The 19,995-nt window shown below is 51.7% G+C and overlaps 1 protein-coding gene across 2 annotated transcripts in view; it reads right to left on the bottom strand.

The window, feature by feature from the left end:
* Positions 1–2,703: 2,703 nt before the first annotated feature.
* The window catches only part of LOC111148027 (tet methylcytosine dioxygenase 3), a 98,447-nt gene continuing 81,155 nt past the window's right edge, over positions 2,704–19,995 (bottom strand). For both annotated transcript variants that reach the window (XM_022504380.1, XM_022504381.1), the window contains 6 exons: positions 18,108–18,316; positions 16,691–16,841; positions 13,756–13,845; positions 13,144–13,281; positions 8,450–8,786; positions 2,704–7,855 (listed from right to left, as the gene is read on the bottom strand). In XM_022504380.1, coding sequence (XP_022360088.1) covers positions 6,078–7,855; positions 8,450–8,786; positions 13,144–13,281; positions 13,756–13,845; positions 16,691–16,841; positions 18,108–18,316 — 2,703 coding nt within the window. In that variant the 3' untranslated portion in view covers positions 2,704–6,077. The remainder of the gene's footprint in view (positions 7,856–8,449; positions 8,787–13,143; positions 13,282–13,755; positions 13,846–16,690; positions 16,842–18,107; positions 18,317–19,995) is intronic.

The following is a 19,995-nucleotide window of genomic DNA, read 5'->3' as shown; positions in this document are numbered from 1 at the left end:
CTCTGAATTTGAGTGCAAAAAATAAATATAAAATTTATTAAAACACCCACAATATTTTAAAGATACCAGGAGTAATACAGTTCACAAACCCAGTTGTTTGTGTAAATTATAATAAAATACAAATCAAAAAAGGATACATACTTGCAATTTCTAGGCACCCTAAATTAAATTTACTGAAACACTGGGGGAGAAGGGAGGGTAAGGAGGGGTAGCTCAGGAGGCAAACCAATAAAGTGGGAGGAAAAAATATTAACAAAAAGGTAAAAATTATACAAAATAAAATTATCAGCATAAATTTACTGTACTAAGAATATCTACAGTTTAATAATACACATCCTATTGCCTTGAGACATTGCAAAAATCTACCATTCATCCATCAACCCCAGATAAACTTCATTTCAAGTAGCCACAGTTACAAAGTCAAGACGGAATATTCAAGTATGGTTGTTAAGTTCACCTCCATTGGAAGCCAAGTAACCAAACAGGAATTCAAAGAGAGAAGAAATAAAACACATCAAAAAGCTATAGGGGTTCTAGATTAAGTCTAATGCATTAATATGCCACAATATGACCTGCCCTTATTTTTTTTTATAATCAGAATATGCGAAAAAGAAATGACATCACTCCTGTTTTTCTCCTCCTTTTTCCCCTCAAAAGAAAAAAAACAAAAACAAAAAAGGTACTAGAATCAAGAAAATTTTGGATGTTCAAATGAGCCAAATAGTATTTTTTCAATCCCCATGTGAATAGTGATGAATGTTCCCTGAATGACGGGTAGTCAAAATGAGAAGAGCGCAAATGACACCACTACGAAAAGCATCCCTGATATCAGAAGAGAAGCAAACGAGGAAGTCGGCCAAACCACGCACTGACCCTTAGGCCAAAAGCAACTTTAGACCTTGCATTTCTGTGCTGCAGCCTCTGCTCAGGGGAGAAGCCTATTGCTCTGCTCTGCGGGAGGAAGGGCTGGGAGCGCCAAGACAGGGTCGCACGCAGAAACTCTCTACGCACACATGGGGTGGGGCCGTACATAACCTATGCTGGGATACGCACCTCAAAAAATTTTGGTCCAGGGTATGTCCAAGTTGGCCGCATGCTCCAGCCGATGCAGCTGGCTGATAAAGTAGGTTTCGAGGAAGTCCTGTCAAATGACAGCAACAACGCCTGCCAAAGCTCAGTGAGATGGGCACGGGGGATTCACATTGTATCCGAAAGCAAAACTGACCAAGAAAATGAAAGAAAGTCAACCACACTCATTCCTTTCGATGTTCTGCCATGATTAACTGCCGAAGAGTGAAAAATAAAATGACCCCAGATGCTTCAAGGTCAAGTCAGTCAGCGGATGGACAACCTGCAGGTGTCAGACCCTCGCGGAATCTACTTTACTGAAGTTGTCACAATGTCCTGTTTTTGAGGTATTTAAAAAAATTACTGTGACAGTGGATGACACAAAATGGAGCTTCCTGTTACGTTTCTCCAACATCAACTTTTGTGGACCCAAGAGGAAATGGAGAGTAGCACCAACTAAAAAGCAGCCTCAGTGGCATCAAGTGAGCAAAGAAAGCTCCTTCCTTTAGTTGGAACACGAGGAGGGACAGGCAGGAGCAAGGCTGGGGCCAGGGTTGCGGGGAGCAGAGGAACGAGCCTGCCGCGCACCAGGGCCCTGGCCAGTGCCAGGGGAGGAAGGAGGTCCCTGTGGAACGCCTTAGTAGGCGAGGGCCTTTGAGACCCTCAGCGGTGCCTACTTAGCACCCTAGGCTGCAGGGGAAAGTGTGTGTCCTTGGCTACGAGAATGCCTGCCATGGTAGAAGGGGCAGGAGTACCAGACTCCCCTTCCTCAAAAGAAGCCCTTCACCCTTCCTTATCAGGCGTGAAGGGACACACGTGTCACCAGAGCCCCTGCCAAGCCAGGCAGGCCCACTCCCGTCACTGTTAGGGAGCCAGCTGCCTTCAGAACTTGCCTTTCTGTGTTCGGCCACCAAGGGAAGAAGAATTAAACGAAACAAAAACTGCTCAGAGCAGGTTTTAGCACGGTAAACAGAGGTCTAGGAGACAGCACCAAAAGGGGAGGGGGGAAGCCAAGAGAGACTGGAGCCCACCTTGTTTTTGGTTGGTTGTGGTTTCAGAACCTTGATAGCACCTCAGCAGGACAGGATCAGGGACAGTCACATTAAAACACCATAGCACCATTTTATTTAGACTATTTCAATTCATAAAAATGCTTCCTAGTCCATAAAACACACTTCCGTAACAAAAGGAAAGAGATTGGTTGAGGCACGTCAGGGATATTACTTAAATTTTCCGCCAGCATCGCCTTGGTTTTGAGATCTGGCGGTGGTTCAACTTCACAAAGTCTAGCTGGATTTCTCTCCATGAAATCAGGTTACCATCTACTCATCAACCGTCTTCACACATCTAGGGCTGTTTGGTACAAAGCCCTTGAGCTCTGCTCCTTTCTTGGCTTTAGCACTTAAAAAACCCCTTGCTCTATAAACTACCGTTTCCACAAGAGGCTGGTGGAAGGACCAAGAGGGGCAGGGTATGATCTCTTTCCATGCACACCACGGTCACCCTGGCGAGAGGGCAAGCAGTACCCACGAAGCCAGCATGTGGGAAACTTAGGCCCTAGAAAAAAAAAAAAAAAAACACCTCCAAAACAAAAACAAAACTCCCCAAAACCAACAAAACAAAACAAAAACCCAAACGACGACAAAAGAAACAATGAAACCTCAAAATCCACGCAACAACTTTAGTCAAGATTTCTGATAATGGGTTCTTGAGCTAGCACCAGTTATTTTGTGAGAACCTGCCGCAAAGCGATTTATTATTTTAAAAATCTCTTAGCACAGAACTTTGCAAGCACTTCCCTTGCATGCAGAAGGCAGGGGAAGCCAAACACAGGGGGACCCAGATATCCGCACTGCATGTGGCTGGCGTCTGTGGACAGGGCACACTGGGGAGAGGACTCTAGGACTCCATCACTTCTCATTGCTATAATATTACTCTACAACTTGGTCATGCTGTTAGGTTCTTTAGTTGCAATGGCTTTATTTTTCTTCTCATGATAAAAATGTCTGTTAATCATCTTTAGGACTTAAAAAATGATAGTGCCAGTAAAAAATAAAAATTTGATTTTTCTCTTTAAGAAACCTTCAGCAGCAAGGGGGGGAATAAGGAGCTGTGCATAGTTACTTTTTAAATATACGTCTAAAGCATGCTAATTTTAATGACTGAGATTTGAGGTAGGTTATACATGTAGTGTGTAAAAATCAGCATGGACTCGAGCATGGCAACAGCACCACCTAATCTGTGAAACACCATTGTCAGGGGAACGGGAACATCCAATGGAGACCGCCTCTTGACTCAGCTCTCAGCAGCCTTGGTGCTAGTCTAGAAAGTTACCAAAGGCTGTTGGGGCTGCGGGGACAGACATCACATGCTTTGAGCCTGTATCGGTTTCTCCTTTCATCTAATGGCTTTGCTACCAAAGGGTGACGAGGGGAAGAGAATATTTAACAGACATCAGGAAGATTCACACATGCCAAGTATCCGAATCACCTGGGTTACACTCGGGACCTTCCAAACCAACAGCCAACCTGGGGTTTTCCCGGGTCATACAGACGGTCACATTCTCCAAATGGTTCGTAAAATATTGTATTTCTTGCTTAAGATCATTTAAAATGAAGTTTTCAAGGCACCCCCGCATCTACCTAAGCACGGAGTCAAATGAGACCTGCATAAAAGTACTGATGCGATAAGCAAAATAGCATTTAAAGGACCCAACTTTTCCTCAAAACTAGAAAATTAGCATGCTTATTAAAGACTCTGCTTCCTTTAGCTTGTCAAACTGAAGGTCAGAGGTTTTCCTATAAATCTGAGTTCTGAATAATTCTAAATCCTGATAAGCTCTTGGGTATTTATTTCAAAAGCAATAATATTTCATTTTTGTCCTGTAAAATAAATGCAACTTTACAGAATATGGTAAAAGTGAAGGATAGACAAAGCACGTTAAATATTCAGCTACTATTTACAATTTCTCCCACAATTACATGTTAAAACATACTTTTTTTTTTCAAGTTGCTGTTTAAATCTAGGCAAAAGTGCTTAAAAAAATCTTTCACTATGTACAGTTAAAACCAGACCACATAAATGCTCAGGACATCTGACAGCGACTCCCCGCCCGTGCGTCTGACTAGTTACAGCAAACACCCAGCGGGTCGGTTCTCAGCTCTTACACAAGGCACCTGGAAGCTCAGGAACTTGCCTTCAGTATCGTCATCTGATTGTTAAACTCGTTTTACAAAGACCCACGTCTGAATAAAACTGCTCAATAAATATCTGACCTGTATCTCAGGGCTTGGTTGTCATTCACCGTGTGGCCACGGTCCCCTCCGTGTGTCCTGCTGAAGCCTTCCACTCACCACGCACATCCACACGGGCAGCCTGATGGAAACGTCGCTCACACCACAGGAAAAACACACATGCCAGGGAGTCTGACTTGCTGTCCACGGAAGTTGCTTCCACCAGCCACGCCCAACCTCTCTGACAAAGTTGCAAAAATGAAGCACCACATTCTCATTTCAAAGAACCAAACGAATGCACCAGAATTTTAGAAGGGGCCCGTTGAGGAGGGGGGTGGGGAAGGAAGGAAAGAAGATGATCAAATTGAGAAATGGCACCAATTAGGGAGGAAAATCATAGCTACCTGCTGAAAACGTTGGACTCCTACATTTTAAAATTGCTGAGGGTAAGCCCACCCCCGCCCGGGAGAGCATGGAGAGGGTGGGCCCGGGTGGGGAGGCCTGCACCATTGTCTGATGTGGAGATCCAGGAACAGAGAGATGCGCTAACTGCTGTCACGCAGCGGGGCCGGGCTCCCGCAGGACGCCACCCGCCCCGGAGTCCCAGCTCGGTCCTACAGCACCAGGCTCTGCACAGCGCCGCGCCGTGGGCCGACGCCGGCTTTTCACAGCTTGGGTTCAGCTTCTTGCGTTTAGAGATACAGTAGCCCTTTTTAAGTATCAGCATAGACTTTGGGGCATTTTTTTTTTTTTTTAAACAAACAAAAAAAAAAACCTGCCACTACGACAAATTCCTTCAGCCCAGCATTCATTGGCTTGTCAACCCGGGGGAAGAGGCTCCAAAGAGCCTCTCAACTCCAGCTCCTGCAAGGAGGTGCTGCCTGGGGAACGGTGACATCATGGGACTTGATCGACAATGGACAGAGGATTCAGTGTGGAGACTAGCAAGCTCAAAGCTGTCTACTTCCAACCTGGTTTACCGGGGGAAATCGACGCCGGCATCTCCGGTGCCTGGCCTGGGGGTGCGCCTGCCTCCCGGTCCCCGACTCCAAGCCGGTGACTGGAAAAGGGACCCCGGATATTTCTTTACAGATTCTCCCATCCCGCTGGAGAGGACGGAAGCTGTCCTGAGGGCTCCCTCCCCTGAAGGGAAGGCGTAGCGGTCAGGAGGGATGGACCGGGCGGCTACAGTCTGCACTTGGCTCGTGAGGGGCAGATGGCTGAGAGAACCTTGCCAGCTCCCAAGAGGGCGAGGCTCACAGGGCCCAGCAAGACTGGGCAGGAATGTGCGCTCTTGGCCTTTCCTGCCGCTCCTTTACCATTACTATTGTCGCTTTTTAAAAAATCCAATAAATACACATTTTAAATGGAATTTAAAACTACTCCTTTGTGAAAGGACACTATAAACTTTCTTTCCATTATTGTGATATACAAGGATAGAGTTTTAAAAACAAGAGGAAATAAAAGCCCCCCCAACAAGGGGGGGGGAAGGGAGAAAAAAACCAACATGGAGATATAAATAGTAAGATCACGAAAAAAATCACCCGACAGCCGTAGTTTCTTCTTCAAAGTGCTGGGGAAGTTGGGGAAGGGAGGGGCGGGTCAGTTCTGAGGTTTGGACCATAAATACATATATATGCGTATCTATATATGTATATATAGATAAAAAGACTTCTGCACCCCCAACCCGCCCCCAGGTGTGAGGGCAAAAGCACCACAGAGGCAGCTCGGGCCGGGCCCGACGCTGAGGTACACTGGCTCCCTGGCACTGGGCACCTAGATCCAGCGGCTGTAGGGGCCAGTGACCTTCGTGTAGGCGTAGGAGGACACGGTGACTGCGGAGTCTGTGGGCATGGCCAGCGCCTGCCGTGTGGGGACAAGCCCCTTTTTCTCCTTATGCTGGGGCTCGGCCACCATGGCACCCCCCCATTTGCGCTTCTTTCCGTAGAGCTTGGCCTCCTGCTGGCCCAGACCCAGCCGGGCGGCCTCCTCCTGTCGCGCCCGGGCCCTCTCCGCCAGCTGCTTCATCTTGGCCTCCCAGAGGGCCAGCCCATGGTTGGGCTGGTTGAGGTTCTTGTGCTGGTAGAAGACCAGCGATATGCGGGTGGGGTGGCAGCGGTTGGGTTTCTTGAGGGGCGTGGTGGCGTGCAGCTCCCGCCGGGCACACTCGATGAGGATCGAGCCGTGAGCAGGGGCCACGGCCACACCGCCGATGTTCTCGTCTAGGAAATTGTGTTCACTGTCGGACCAGAGCTCTTCCTCCTCCTCCGCGCCCCCACTCTTCTCCTCCTTCACCACCGCCTTGTTGGGGGGGTCCTCGGCTGTCCCCTCCTCCAGGCTGAAGGGATCCCACAGCTTTTCCTCCGACTTCAGGGCCCCGAACAGTTTCTCACTGGAGCCCAGGGGCACGCCAAAGGACGGCCAGGCTTTGTCCAGCTGGCTTGCCCCCGGGGTTGGAATCCTTCCCTCCTCTCCTTTCAGGGGGCTCCACAACTTGTCTTGGAACCCAGGACCGCTTTTCAGGGCAGAGTTGAAATCCCCGGCCCCAACCCCCCAAGGCTTCTCAGTCAGGCTGGGACCGGCCAAGGCCGAGGTGTTGTTCCCAAACTTGCAGGGGCTCCACGGTTTGCCTCGAAGCCGTCCTCCAGGTTGGGGCGCTGGCTGCTGCCCCTCCCCAGGGAACAGCCCCCACTGGCCATCTGGGAAGTGCGAAGGGGTCAGGCAGCCGGTCCCATAAGAACTGAGCTTGTCGGGGATGATGGCAGGGCTCTCCCCAGGATGGAACACACCCCAGCTGCCGCCCACACTGTTAGTCCTCTTGGGGGACATGCTTGGGCCTCCTGAGTACTGTCCCCAGAGGTGATTGGGCCCCCCATTCTGAGAAGCCTCGGGCAAAGGTGTTTTGCCCATCTTACCAGGGTCTCTGGGTATAGACTCAGCCTGGACCAGGGGGTCCACTGGCTCTTGCTTGATGGATCTGTTGTAGCAGTTGGAGCTCTGTGCAAAGGGAGAGGGGTCCCTGGATGCTGGGTGGATCTGGGGAGCCTTGGGAAGCAGATACTCCTTGGGGCCTGGGTAAGCAGGCTGCTGGTGGTGAGGAGTGGGGTGGTGGGTGTCCGTGGGAACAGCCTGGCCAGGCAGCTCGGCAAACTCAGCACCACCGTAGGCCGGGCTCAGGCTGTTGTGCAGAGCGTGGAGGTCTGGCTTCTTCTCAAAGCTGCTGCTGCTGCCACCGTGTCCCCAGGTGCCAGGACCCAGGAACTGTGAGGGAAAGACAGGGTTGCTGGATGGGAAGCCATAGTAGCTGAACGACGGAAGAGCGTACTTGGAGTGAAAGCCATTGACGGAGGTCAGGCCGGGCTGTGCATAGTAGGAGTGGTAGGAGTACACGCTGTTCACGCTGTAGGGGTCGGAGGGCCGGCAGCTGCCCAGCACCGAGTAACTCTCCACCACCGCATTGCCGCTGTACTTGAAGGAGCTGAAGTGGTTCTGAGGCTCCACTTTGAGGGAGGGCTTCAGGCCTTGCTGGGGAAGTCCACCCTTCAGGCCCAGGCCTGGGGAAGACAGGAGGCAAGACAAAGAAGGAGCAGAGAGAACCACAGCCCACAATGGGCCCGCGGCCTGAGGACTGGGGATGGAAGCTCCCTCTTCCCCTGAGGGGTTCCCAGCCCACGAGAGCCCCAGGGAAACCGGCTGCCAGAGCCCACAGGCCCCCTGCAGCACTCCTCCTCCCTGCTTCCCTGGTGCAGGGAGCTCCGGAGCACAGAAGCTCCAGCCACACCCGTGCTGGCCTCTGGCAGGACCAGGATCCGCAGACGTGAGAGCGGCCCCTCACCCCACTGTGGACCATGCGCCTGGGGCCCCGGCACACTCTGCAGACACTACGGCAAGCTGGAGAAACCCAGCTCCTCTGGAAGATGGGACTCCCCGCCCCATTCCGGTGTCCTGGGGCTGCCACGGATACTGCGCTGACTGAAAGTTAAGATACTGCGGGGTCCAGATGGCCGAAAGAGGCCCTGGGACTCCGGTCTGGAGTCCCCTCGTCAGGCAGGAAGAAGGGCAGGGAGGGAGCTGTCCAGGGCCACCCCCCATCCATCTACCCCCGCCCCAACGGTGCCACCTCTGGCGGGCACCCTCTCCCCACACACCTGGGTCAGTGGTGACACCGGCCAGCTCAAGGGCCTCCTGTTTGATCTTCTCGGGAGTACTCAGCTTCTCCTTCTGCATCTTCTTCTTCTCGGCCGCCGCCTTCCTGGCTTCCAGCTGCCGCTGGCGGCACGACTTGGCAGGCTCAGGCAGGCGCCGGACCTCGCGGGGGAAGGCGGTGAGCACCTGGATGGCCCCGCTGCCCACCTTGGCGTTCTGGTTCTCCTCACTGCCGAACTCGTCCGTGTTGGCCATTTTGTACAGCGGGAGCACATGCAGCTGCTCATCCTCGGGGATCTTGCCCACGCAGCGATTGTCTTCCTTGGTCAGAGTGCAGACCTGGCCAAGCAGAGAGAGGAAGTGAGGGTGTGTGGGCTGGGGGTGCTGAGCGCATGCAGGGAGGAAGGGGCTGAGCGTTGGCATGCAAGACCTCCCCCTTCCCCGTGCCGTCCCGACACCGGCCATCCGCTCTAGAAAGAGTGTCTAAAAGCACGTTCCGCTGGTTCTCAGAGTAACACTATCACCAGCATTAGAATCTGCCCTACAGCTTTCAAAGGGCACCCAATCACTGTCTTCTGTGACCCTCGGGCGAGGGAGAGGGGAAGAGACGACTGGCCCAAGGTCCCACGGCTGGGAAAGGGCCCGTCAGGACGGCAGCCGAGCTCTGCCTCCAGTGAGATACTTGTCCCGACGCCTCGTCACCTCGCTGAGCCTCAGACCTCACCCCGTTCTCCTCTGTGCCCCGAACACGCAGCATCCTTTGGCTCTTTAAAATACTTCATAATAAAAACTACCTGTACTGCGTGTAGAAAATTTAGGCCAGCAAAAAGGAAATAATTATCTCCATAATCCCACCATCCAGAAATAATCACTATAAACATGTTGATCATATTTGCATACACACAAACCCACACTCACTCTTTGGTAATGAAATTGAATCGCATTATGCATACAACCTTATAGTAACTTCTTCTTAAACCCAGTATGAAGATTTCCTTATGTGTTATTCTCCCCCAATGTGATTTCAGAACTTGCATCATATTATTCTGTTATCAATGTGTTCATGTGAACCTTCATCACAATTAAAACTTGTTTCCATCTTTTCCCTACCATAAACAATACTTCTACACTTTTAGCTAAATCTCCTAAAATACATAATTCCTTGGAATAAACTCTATGAAGTCAAGGGCCACATGTTGCCAAACTGCCCTGTGCAACGATCTCCTCAGTGCTCCCCTTATACTGGAAGAAGGGGAGTTTCCGTCTTCCTACACTTTTGCTTATAATTTTGCCATTCACTTCTGAAAAACATTTTGTTCATTATGGAAATGTGTCTCATTGCTGGTCTGCATTTCTCTGATTACTAACGAGGTTTGATTTTTTTTTTTTCTCTCTCAAGTTTACTCTTTACTGTTGTGTTGACTATATTTTATTTTCTGTGTACTTGATGTTTTGCCATTTGGGGCCTTGACCCTGGAAGGGCTTTCCTTCCCCCAAGACTAGCTAATGCCTAGAGATAGCAAATCACCTCCTTTGGGTGCACGCTGATACACAAACCAACCAATCCAGAGCCCACAGCCAGCTCTCTCTCTTTATCAAACTCTCACACCCTGAGCCAATATTCTCGATGCCCTACATCACCCAGGGCCAGGGAAGACAACTGGGGACCACCCCTTTGGCCCAGAGCGGCAAGAAACTCTCCAAACTCTCCAATCCCCAGCTTACTCAGCTTTCTACTCTGCCTTGCCCACTCCTTCCCATAAAATCTCCAATAAAGGCTCGGGCCACGCTCTCCCCTCTCACCCCCTGCCTCATCCTGCGGCTTCCGCGAGGCCAAGCAGGTGCTTCTGAATGCTGAGGATGAACTTCTGCCCTCCTGATGCTCACATCTGTGTCTTCAGGTCATACTCGAGTCAAACCTTGGGTGTATTTTAATACCACTGTCTTTTCTCATGAGTTTTATGCCTTTTGCCCATTTTTATATTAGACTATTCATTTTAATCATTTATGTAATCTTTGCATATGAAGATTATCCTGCTCTTTGTCACTGTTATACTGTTTTCCAGTTTGGATTGGCCTTTCAATTTTGCTCGTAGGGTTTTATTACTGAACAGAAACAGTTCATTTTTGCGAAATTAGCTGTAGTTCTTCCTCCCATCTACAACTTCTCCTCTGCTGTCATGCTCTACCATGTAGGTTTCTTCCCCGCATACATGGGGCCCATGTGACTTAATCTGCTCTGACCAGACCCCCGCGTATCTTCTGCGTTGGACTGACCACCGCCCTGCTTCCAATCATTCCCTGAAACCCAGTTTAATAAAAGAGCAAAAGTAAAGGCAAAGGAGGAGTGATGACAGGAGCAGTATTTCTCTCCCTAACATACACACCTTATCCACATCAACAGCTAAGGCTATCCTTTTTTTTTTTTTTAAAGGACATAAAGGATAGTCACAAAGATAAAATTTAAATGGTTGAGAAATACAGAAGATGCTCAACCTCTCTAGTCCTAAAACAAACACAAAGTCCCATGAGATACATTTGCCACTCAGGCAGGCAAAAACTCAAGAAACTGAGAAAGGTCTGTGTTGCCAGTAAGCACCCCTCTCAGCCTAGAAATGTCCTGGCCCCAGGACCTTGAGGTTATCCCAGCACTGCACCAAGATTTGGTAAGCCTGGAGCCCCCCTCTGCTTTCTGGAGGGGGCATGTGGAAGCACTCACTGTCCATCCAGAGGCGGACGGTCAAATAAACGATGGCAAAGCCATCCATCCAGCCCGAGCACAGACTGAAGCGGATCTACACCCAGCGACACAGAAGTTGTCCATCGTGTACTCCTGAGTTGAGAAGAGCAGGTCATGGAGCAGCACATACGTATCATGTGATCACGTCTGTATAAAACGTGTAGAGCTGTCCGCACGCACGCAAACACACGTTCAGGTGCCTGAAAGGATGGTCACCCGAATGCTCACATTGGTCATGTCCATGAGATTTCAGGCAATTTTCACTTTATACCTTCTTAAACAATGAATAGTTTTTTTAATCAGAAAAAATACTGCTCATTTTGAAAAAAGTTTTTTTTTTTTTTACTCTAAACTCTACAAGCTCTGGGATTGAAATAACCTCGCCGTGCTCCAATCTCCCAGTGTCTCCTCCTCCTCCCCTAACCCTCTCCTAAATCCTGCAGGTCCCTCCCTTTCTCTCTGTCTCAGCTGGAAACCCTCCCTGTACAATGTAGACAGATGCCTGCCCCACCTCGCTTTGAACCTTGGACATAAGGAAGGAGGACAAAGCAAAGAAATACGATCTCAGGGCTGTGCCATCAATCCTGGTGTCAGACCCAAGTCACACCCAAATTCTGGGATCCCCCTTTCAGATGACCTGCCAGGGCCTCCGCCTCTGCTACAGTTCCCCGGGGAGCCCTGCCTGCCAGGACCCAGTAAAAAGCAAAGCAGAAAGCCGGCATCATCCCTTCAAGGAGGTCCACTCAAGCCCAAACCTCCCCTCTTCTCCAACTGTACTCATTCCCCTGGTGACCACACCTGGTCTTATGGCTGTAAGTGTGAGCTACGTGCTCTCCAGACGCCCCCTCCCCTGCATACTCAGCACGTCCATGTGGGCAGACAGCAGGCCTCTCAGGATAGTTTCCCTCCAAACTGGCTTCTCCTGCTAGTCTACAGCTCGGTGTGTCACCCCAACACATGTCCTGGCGCTCAAGCAAAAAGTCTTGGGTGGTTCTCTTGTCCTTCCCTCTCCTATCCTGCGTCTGTCCATCAGCAACACTCCCTTGACTGGACCTTCAAAATCACCCAGAATCATCCCATTACCCTCCTCCCCACCCTCCCTCCTGCCCCAGCCCTGTCACCTCTAGCCTAGACATTGTCCCAGCCTTCTAACTGGCCTCCTCCTCCGGCTCCCCCCCACATCCACCACCTCCACATACTTCTATTTGCCAATTGCAGGAGGAAGCTTCTAACTTCATAAATGAGATCCTACCGTTCTTGGCTGGTGAGCCCTCCAGGGCTTCCCATCACACTTTGAGCATAGCCCGCAGCTCTGCCTACCTTCCGGGCTCCCTGTGTCTTGATCCCATCCTGCCTCCGAACCTTTGCCTGTGCTGGTCCTCCTGCCTGGAGCACTCCACCCCCAGACACTCATTCCCTCACTCTCCCTCTTCATTCACGTCTCAGCTCAGCCGCCCCTTCTCAGAAAGTCCTCTCTGCCCACAGCATTTCAAACAGCATCTACTCTTTCCCCTTCCTCTACTCCATCTTCATTGGTACCAGACATGAACTGTATCACATACTTGGGCAGGGCTTAGTCCATTTTATTCCCCAGCATCTAGACCAGCACCTGGGGCTCAATAAACATTTGCTCAATGGGTGCATCAGGAGATTGTCTGGACTTAAATCCAAGTGTTCAGGGAGACCTGGAGCCATCTGTAGATAACGGAAGGCCTACAGGTGTCCAAGAGCCTGCACCCTGCAGCACCCACATGAGACACAGAGCCAAGGCCGGCCTGGTCCAAGCATTCCGGTCCATGCGTTTCTCAGAGAAGTGAGCACGAGCAGTCTGGCAGGGCACACCTCCTGCAGATCTGAGACTCTTGTCTCCAGGTTCCTCCCTACTCTGAGCTCACAGGTCTGCACAAACCAGTCCCCCTCCCAGAATCATCCCGCAGGGGGCCCAGGGTTCCTTACCACAGTGCACCCATTGTAGAGGTTATGCTGGTCCTTGTGGGCGTGGGCACAGAAGTCCATGCAGGCTGTGACCCCCGAGAAGGGCCGCCCTTCCTTCAGCCCCAGACGGCAGTCAATCGCTATTTCCTCATTGGTCACCTGTGTGGACAGCCAAGGAGAACTGCTTGTGTGACCTGAGGTCAGTGGCCTGGACTCTGCATCAGGGAGGCTAGGTCTTGGAGGGAGGGAGGTTAAGCACCGTGGCTGCCTTGCGCATGGGCTGCAGAAGGTAGGCTTTCTGGCTGAAGACCCTGTAGAAATGACTTCCTTCTGAGTTACCTCAAGTCCCACTCCCATCATCTGGGAGATGCAGGGGCAAGAGGACAGAGAAACCTGAGCCTCCCTGGGAAAAGCCAGACCAGAGGAGGTGAGAGATGAATAGGCGAAGAGGCATGAAAGCAAGGGATAGAGGAGAGATGGTCTGGGATGCCGTTAGCTCATGTAAAGAAAGGATCTCATTCAAGACCTCCACTGTCGCTGTCTCTCTAGCCGAGCTTTCCCGTATGGAACACCATGGGAGGAGGACAGAGATGTGGATGACACGTGGGCAGAGAAAGGCCCAGGACCCCATACCTGGTTCTGATAGGCCTGGGGGGCCAGCCTTTTGTACAGGGGAGCGACTTCGGTGGCCAGGTCCTGGAAGCTCTTCCGGAGTACTTCCTCCTGTGGGAAGAAGAGCCGTCACACACACCCACAGCAGCCCCACCTGACAAGCTCTGTACGCTGGAAATTGACCTCCATTCTGGACCACCACTAGGCTGCTGGGAAGGTAGAAGTTAGGTGCCATCAGGGGTCTTGACAGAGTTCCCTCGGGAAGGGGCACAGTGCCATGCCCGTTTTAAAGCTGGAGACATGGAAGCTCAGGAAAAGTCTCGGCCTGAAGGTCCATCCCCGGACTGCCCAGCTACTGCTCTTCCAGGCTCTTGCTCAGGGCAGCTCACAACCCATGAAACAGGCTGTTGGTTTTGAGTTCTGAGCATCCCGGGCCAGAGGTGTGGTGGGGCAGGCATGTAAAAGCGGGAGCAACAAATGTGGCGGCTTTCTCTTCCGGTGTTACAGGCAGGGAGGTGAAGGCGAGAGGGGTGCTCAAGGTCTGTGCGGGGGAGCCCCCCAGCCAGCCAGGCCCAGAGCCCGCGGCACACCCTTCAGAGCCCTGCCCTGCAGACCTGTGCCATCGTGTGCCTTTGTCTCCAGCCAGGTGCGGCTACCAAAATAAATGTGAATTTTAATTAAAGTGAAGAATCCAGTCCCCCTGTTTTACTAGTCACATTTCCAAATGCTCAGCGGTTCCACGCAGCTCCCGTGCTGTTTTTACAGAGAACGTTTCCCTCCTCACGGGCATTCCGCTGGCCAGTGCCGCCCCACACAGGGCAGCAGCATCCCCGCTGCGTTTGGTCAAGGCTTCAGGTGTCCCCGGCCTGGCCCTCCAAGGGGGCCAAGCAGAGCCAGCGGGGGTGGGGCCAGGGGCCTCCTAGAAGGCCTTGAGCACAGGCATGCAGAGGAAGACGATGGAAGAGAGAAAACCAAGTTTAGAGAAGTGGAAATGTGAGCGCGGGACCCATGGCTCAGCGTCTGTCCAGCCGGGCGGCCCGAGCAGCCAGCCACCGCCAGCCTCTGGCTGCGGTCCAGACACTGCCACCAGCACAGCGGGCCCAGGGCCAGCACAGTGCAGGGGTGAGGCTCATGAGCTCCGGGAAAATCCATGCCCAACTTCACCATTACTGCCACAGGGCCTTGGGCAAGCCATGTGCTTCCTCCACGAAGTGAGGAGCAGTAGCGCCCAGACCCTGGGGTGCCGTGAGCCTGGCTGAGACGCACACCTGGGAGGCGCCAGCCCGAGCGCAGCGGGACGGAAGCCCACGGGAATGCTAGCTGACAGAACAGGGCGCGTGAGAGAGAAAAATGAAGGCGGCGCATTTCCTCTCCTGGTGATTCTTACTTCCCACGGCCCCCGGGCTCCTCTCTTCATTGAAACAACTGCATTCACTGCTTCCAGGGGAGGGCGGATGCCGCCAGGAATACAAGTCTAGTGTCAAACCAGACTGGTAGACTAGCTTGTGCAACAGTCTAAAAGCCGGGCTTCGGGGACGCCGGGGTGGCTCAGTTGGATGGGCATCCAACTCTTGGGTCATGATCTGGGGGTTGTAGGATTGAGCCTGGTGGCATCAGGCTCCGAGCTCAGTGGGGAGTCTACTTCTCCCTCTGTTGCTCCCCCTGTTCTCGTTCTTTCTTACACTCCCACTCTCTCTCTCTCTCTCTCTCTCAAATGAATAAATAAAATCTTAAAAAAAAAAAAAAAAAAAAGCCAGGCTTTGAGGGAAAAAAGTTCCGCTTTGAAAATGCTTCCTTTTGTTTCTGAAAAGCAGGGCTGAGAACTCTGAGCATAAAAGTTTCTTACATGCATAGTAGAAAAACACACGCCTGGGGCACCTGGGTGGATCAGTCGGTTAAGCGTCTGCTTGCGGCTCAGGTCATGATCCCAGGGTTCTGGAGTCAAGTCCCACATTAGGTTCCTTGCTCAACAGGAAGCCTGCTTCTCCTTCTGCCTGCCACTCTCCCTGCTTGTGCTCCCTCTCTCCCTGACAACATCCTAAAAAAAATCCTAAAAAATCCTAAAAAACAAAATCCTAAAAAAACAATACACACACACTCAAGGGGAATCCCCATACCCATGGAAAAGGGGGAAACCCTCTGGTACAAGGAGCTTAGGGATATATGGAAGGTAGAACCAGGGATCAAGATGTTGCCTTGACCCCCACTGAAGGGCCCAGTACCCTACCTCACAGGTGTTCAGGCAGGAGGGAGGGGGGAGGCTGAAAGGGAAAAGACAGGGAGCCCAGACAGGTCTGCACCTTCTCTGCACTTGGAACTCAGAGGGGAGCCCACCTCTTGGAATGGCCTTCACAAGCAGGGCAACAGAGGGGAAGGGGCAGGGCGGAGGGCAGCCTGACCTGACAAGGCAGCTACCGAGAGGCTGTACCGTGTGGACACCAGGCCAGGGCCTAAGGGCCAGGCCAGGCTCTCAGGAAGAGACAGCAAGGGCCCGGACAGGTGAACAACCGCAGAGAGGTCACTGGCTGCCAAGCAGGATGAAGGTCACTCTGGGAAATCCAACACTGGCCCCAGAAAATGGCCCATGGCCTTGCGGCTCCCCTTCCTGCTAATCATCCTACCCTCTGAAAGACATCTTGGCAAGAACGAAGAGAAGAAATGACCCAGGAAGCGGGTCCCATTCAGATGTAGAATTTGAACATCTGCCATAAAGAGATGGTTTTAAAGCTGGAAGAGTCTGGGGTACCCAGTTGTCAGTTAAGTCTAATCTCTCACTCCCCCTGCCCTCACACCACACCCCACACCCCTTACCTCAGGGCAAGATAAGGTCAGTTCAAAAAAAACAAAGCAAGTTGCATTCTGTCCCCGTCTGAGTCCCACCTGCTGACCCACCCTCCCCCCAGGGCACGAAGGCCGGCAGGTAGAGGGGGGCTGGCAGGAGGGTCTCCCCGCTCACCTCCTTGGGGTTGTCCCCCGCGAGGCGGAACTTGCGCGGCGTCTTGCTGCGAGCGTATTTGCAGCCGTTGAAGTACATGCTCCAGGAACAGCCGAAGGAGAAGGAGGCGCCACAGGTGCTGGGGTCTTTGCCTTGGCAAGCGCAGGTCCGGCTGCAACAGACGTCTCACGTTAGGCACGTGGACACAGGCTTTGTTCAGAAACCTTCCTCCCTGCCAGGGGGGAGGTCCTGCGGAGGCCTGGCATCCGTGGCCTCCCAGTGACTGGGACCACATCCTTCCCCACCTCCGACTCCTCTCCCAAGTGTCCTGGGGTGGACGGTCCGCTCTGAGCAGCCCGTTCTTCTCCTACCCCCGAACCTCCTGCTGTTGGGAGAAGCTCGTGGGTTGTCTGAGGTAAGTAGGAAGAATCCAGCCAAAACCCCAATAAGGTTTGTCCTTTGCCTTAACTCTAATATCATTCAGCTTTCGACGCATTCAACACAGAGTCGTAACACGAACTATGGGGTTTGAACACTCCCATGTCCTTCAGGCCCGGGTGCTGACAGGCCTTTAAACAAATTAACACTGACATTGTCACTCAACAACTAATTTGGAAACAACCCAGATGCCCCTCAACTGGGGAACAGATAAATGAAGGTGCCACCGCCGGCAGTGGCATAACGAGCTGACACGAGCACAGATGAGGCTCGGGGAAAGAAGCCACACCCAAAAGGCTATGCGCGGTCTGGTTCCATTTATAGAACATTCTTGCAAAGGCAAACCTATGGGGACAAGAAGCATGATAGGCCATTGGCTGCCAAGGGCAGAAGAAAGGACTTTCTTGTAAAGGGGCACAGGGGAATTGGGGGGAATGAGAGAACTGTTCCATTATCTGGATGGTGGCAGTGTTGGCTACGGCGCTGTAAACATTAGTCCCTATTACATTGTCGGTTAATTAACTGCAATTTAAATAAAAACTTAAAAAAAAACAAAAAAAAAACCCTCTTCAAACTGTATACCTAAAAGGATGAATTTTTACTCTACTTTTTTAAAGCAAAAATACCTTAATTTTAAAAATGGGAAGAGACTCTAGGAGGGCAGGTTTCGTGATGACTACTGATGCCTTACACTTGGGGGGGGGGGTCGCTCACACACTTTTTCACGGTTGTTCCAGCATTAGAGTCCCAAAGTCCGTGTGAGGTTCAGCAGCAAAGCTGAGCCCAGGGAAGAGACCCTTTGCCACTGGCACCAGAAGAACCCAGGCTGGGATCGTGGGGGAGCTGCTCTCATCACAGCCGACTGCAGGGCGGGCAGGGCCCGGGGCGGGCGGACAGAGTCCCCTGCATCTGCTGTCCAGCACCCTGCCAATGGCCACCTGGCCCAGCCGCCCCCAGCCCTGCATGTAGGGACCCCCTCCCTGCCCTGCTCCCCACGTACTCATCATTGAGGCCACATCTCCGGCTGGTGGGGTTCCCATACTTCCGGAGGGTGTCGGTGAGCTCCTGGTAGAGGGTGTCTCCGAGGCTGCGGGGGATGCCCTCCCAGGCCAGGATAAGGATGACAATCACAGCATTCTGGCAGTGGTGACCTGCCCGGTGCCGCACCAGGCACAGCAACTTCTCCTCCAGCGTGTGCCTACGGATCACCTGCAGATATTGTGGGCAGGTGCACACTGTTCACTGTCGGAAACTGGCCCCCTCGCTCCTCTGCCTGGGACATGATACCCCCTGACCTCTGCCCACCAGACCAGGGCGGTGGGTCTTTAGGGCAGTGTCGACAGCAACCACGCAGGCTGAGAGACCGCTATCATTAGGGAATAATAAACACAAACATTTTCTTAAGAGCAAAATAAAAAATAATTACTACAATAAGTTATTGATGAGTTGCATAGGCTTAGAACTAAAATTATAGAGATAAAATTGTGAGCCAAGATATATTCAGAGATTTCTTTTTATGTTGTCCTAAAATATTTGCAGAGAAAATGTTGCCTATCTGTATGATTTTAGTTACAAAACAAGGGCTTTGGCACTATGGGAAAGTTTTGGGCAGTTTCTCGAAATGCGTACCATGTCATTACCACATGACCAGGCAGGGCCACTCCTAGGAATTTACCCAAGAGGACTGAGAGCGGGGACTGCGACAAGCGTTTCCAGGCTCCTGTTCAGAGCAGCACCAGTCACAGCAGCCAGATAGCGGAAGAAACCCAGATGTCCATCAACAGACACGGATAAACAAAATGTGGTCTCTGCGCACGTGAAATAGTTGTCAACAAGGAAAAAACATCAGACACACACGATGACAGGGATGGGCCCGAAGAGCACTGTGTTAAGTAAAATAAGCCAGATGCTGAAGAACAAATACTGTACAGGATTCCACTTACAAAGGGTACCTGGGACAGTCGGATTCACAGGGACAGCAAGTAGAATGGCGGCTGTCGGGGGCTCGGGGAGCAGAGAATGGGGACTTAGTTAACAGGTATAGGGTTTCTGTATTCTAAGTTTTGGAAATACAGAGTGTGGTGATGGTTGCATAAGAATGTGAATGTAGGGGCGCCTGGGTGGCTCAGTGGGTTAAAGCCTCTGCCTTCGGCTCAGGTCATGATCTCAGGGTCCTAGGATCGAGCCCTACATCGGGCTCTCTGCTTGGTGGGGAGCCTGCTTCCCCCTCTCTCTGCCTGCTTCTCTGCCTACTTGTAATCTCTGTCTGTCAAATAAATAAGATCTAAAAAAAAAAAAAAAAATAGAGAATGTGAATGTAGGGGTGCCTGGGTGGCTCAGTGGGTTAAGCCTCTGCCTTTGGCTCAGGTCATGATATCAGGGTCCTGGGATCGAGCCCCACATCGGGCTCTCTGCTCAGCAGGGAGCCTGTTTCCCCCACCCCACCCCTGCCAGCCTCTCTGCCACTTGTGATCTCTGTCAAATAAATAAAATCTTTTTTTAAAAAAAGTGAATGTAGCTGGTACCACTGTACACTTAAAAATGGTTAAAAGGGTCAATTTTACGTTATGTATAATTTAACATAATTTTTAAAGATTAGTAATGTCCCCCAAACCAATGACCTGTATACTCTGAATGGACAAATTGTATGGTATATGTACTGTGTCTCAATAAGGCTCTTAACATGACGAGCAAGGGCCTAGGGCTCTACACCCCATGGCTCCTCAGCCAGGCTTCCCCCCACCCCAACTGCCAGAACCCCCACCTGGCTCCCATGGCAAAGGGCCCGGGAGCCAAGGCATGAGGTGGCTGACTCTCCTAAGAACCCCAGCTAATTCCAGGAGCCAATGAGGGCCTGTGAGGAGGGTAGACTGGGAAGGGCTTCGAGG

The sequence above is a fragment of the Enhydra lutris genome, unplaced genomic scaffold (assembly GCF_002288905.1).
Source record: "Enhydra lutris kenyoni isolate GAN:26980312 unplaced genomic scaffold, ASM228890v2 scaffoldscaffold18, whole genome shotgun sequence".
NCBI lineage: Eukaryota > Metazoa > Chordata > Mammalia > Carnivora > Mustelidae > Enhydra > Enhydra lutris.
This window is presented reverse-complemented; position numbering and strand designations above follow the sequence as displayed.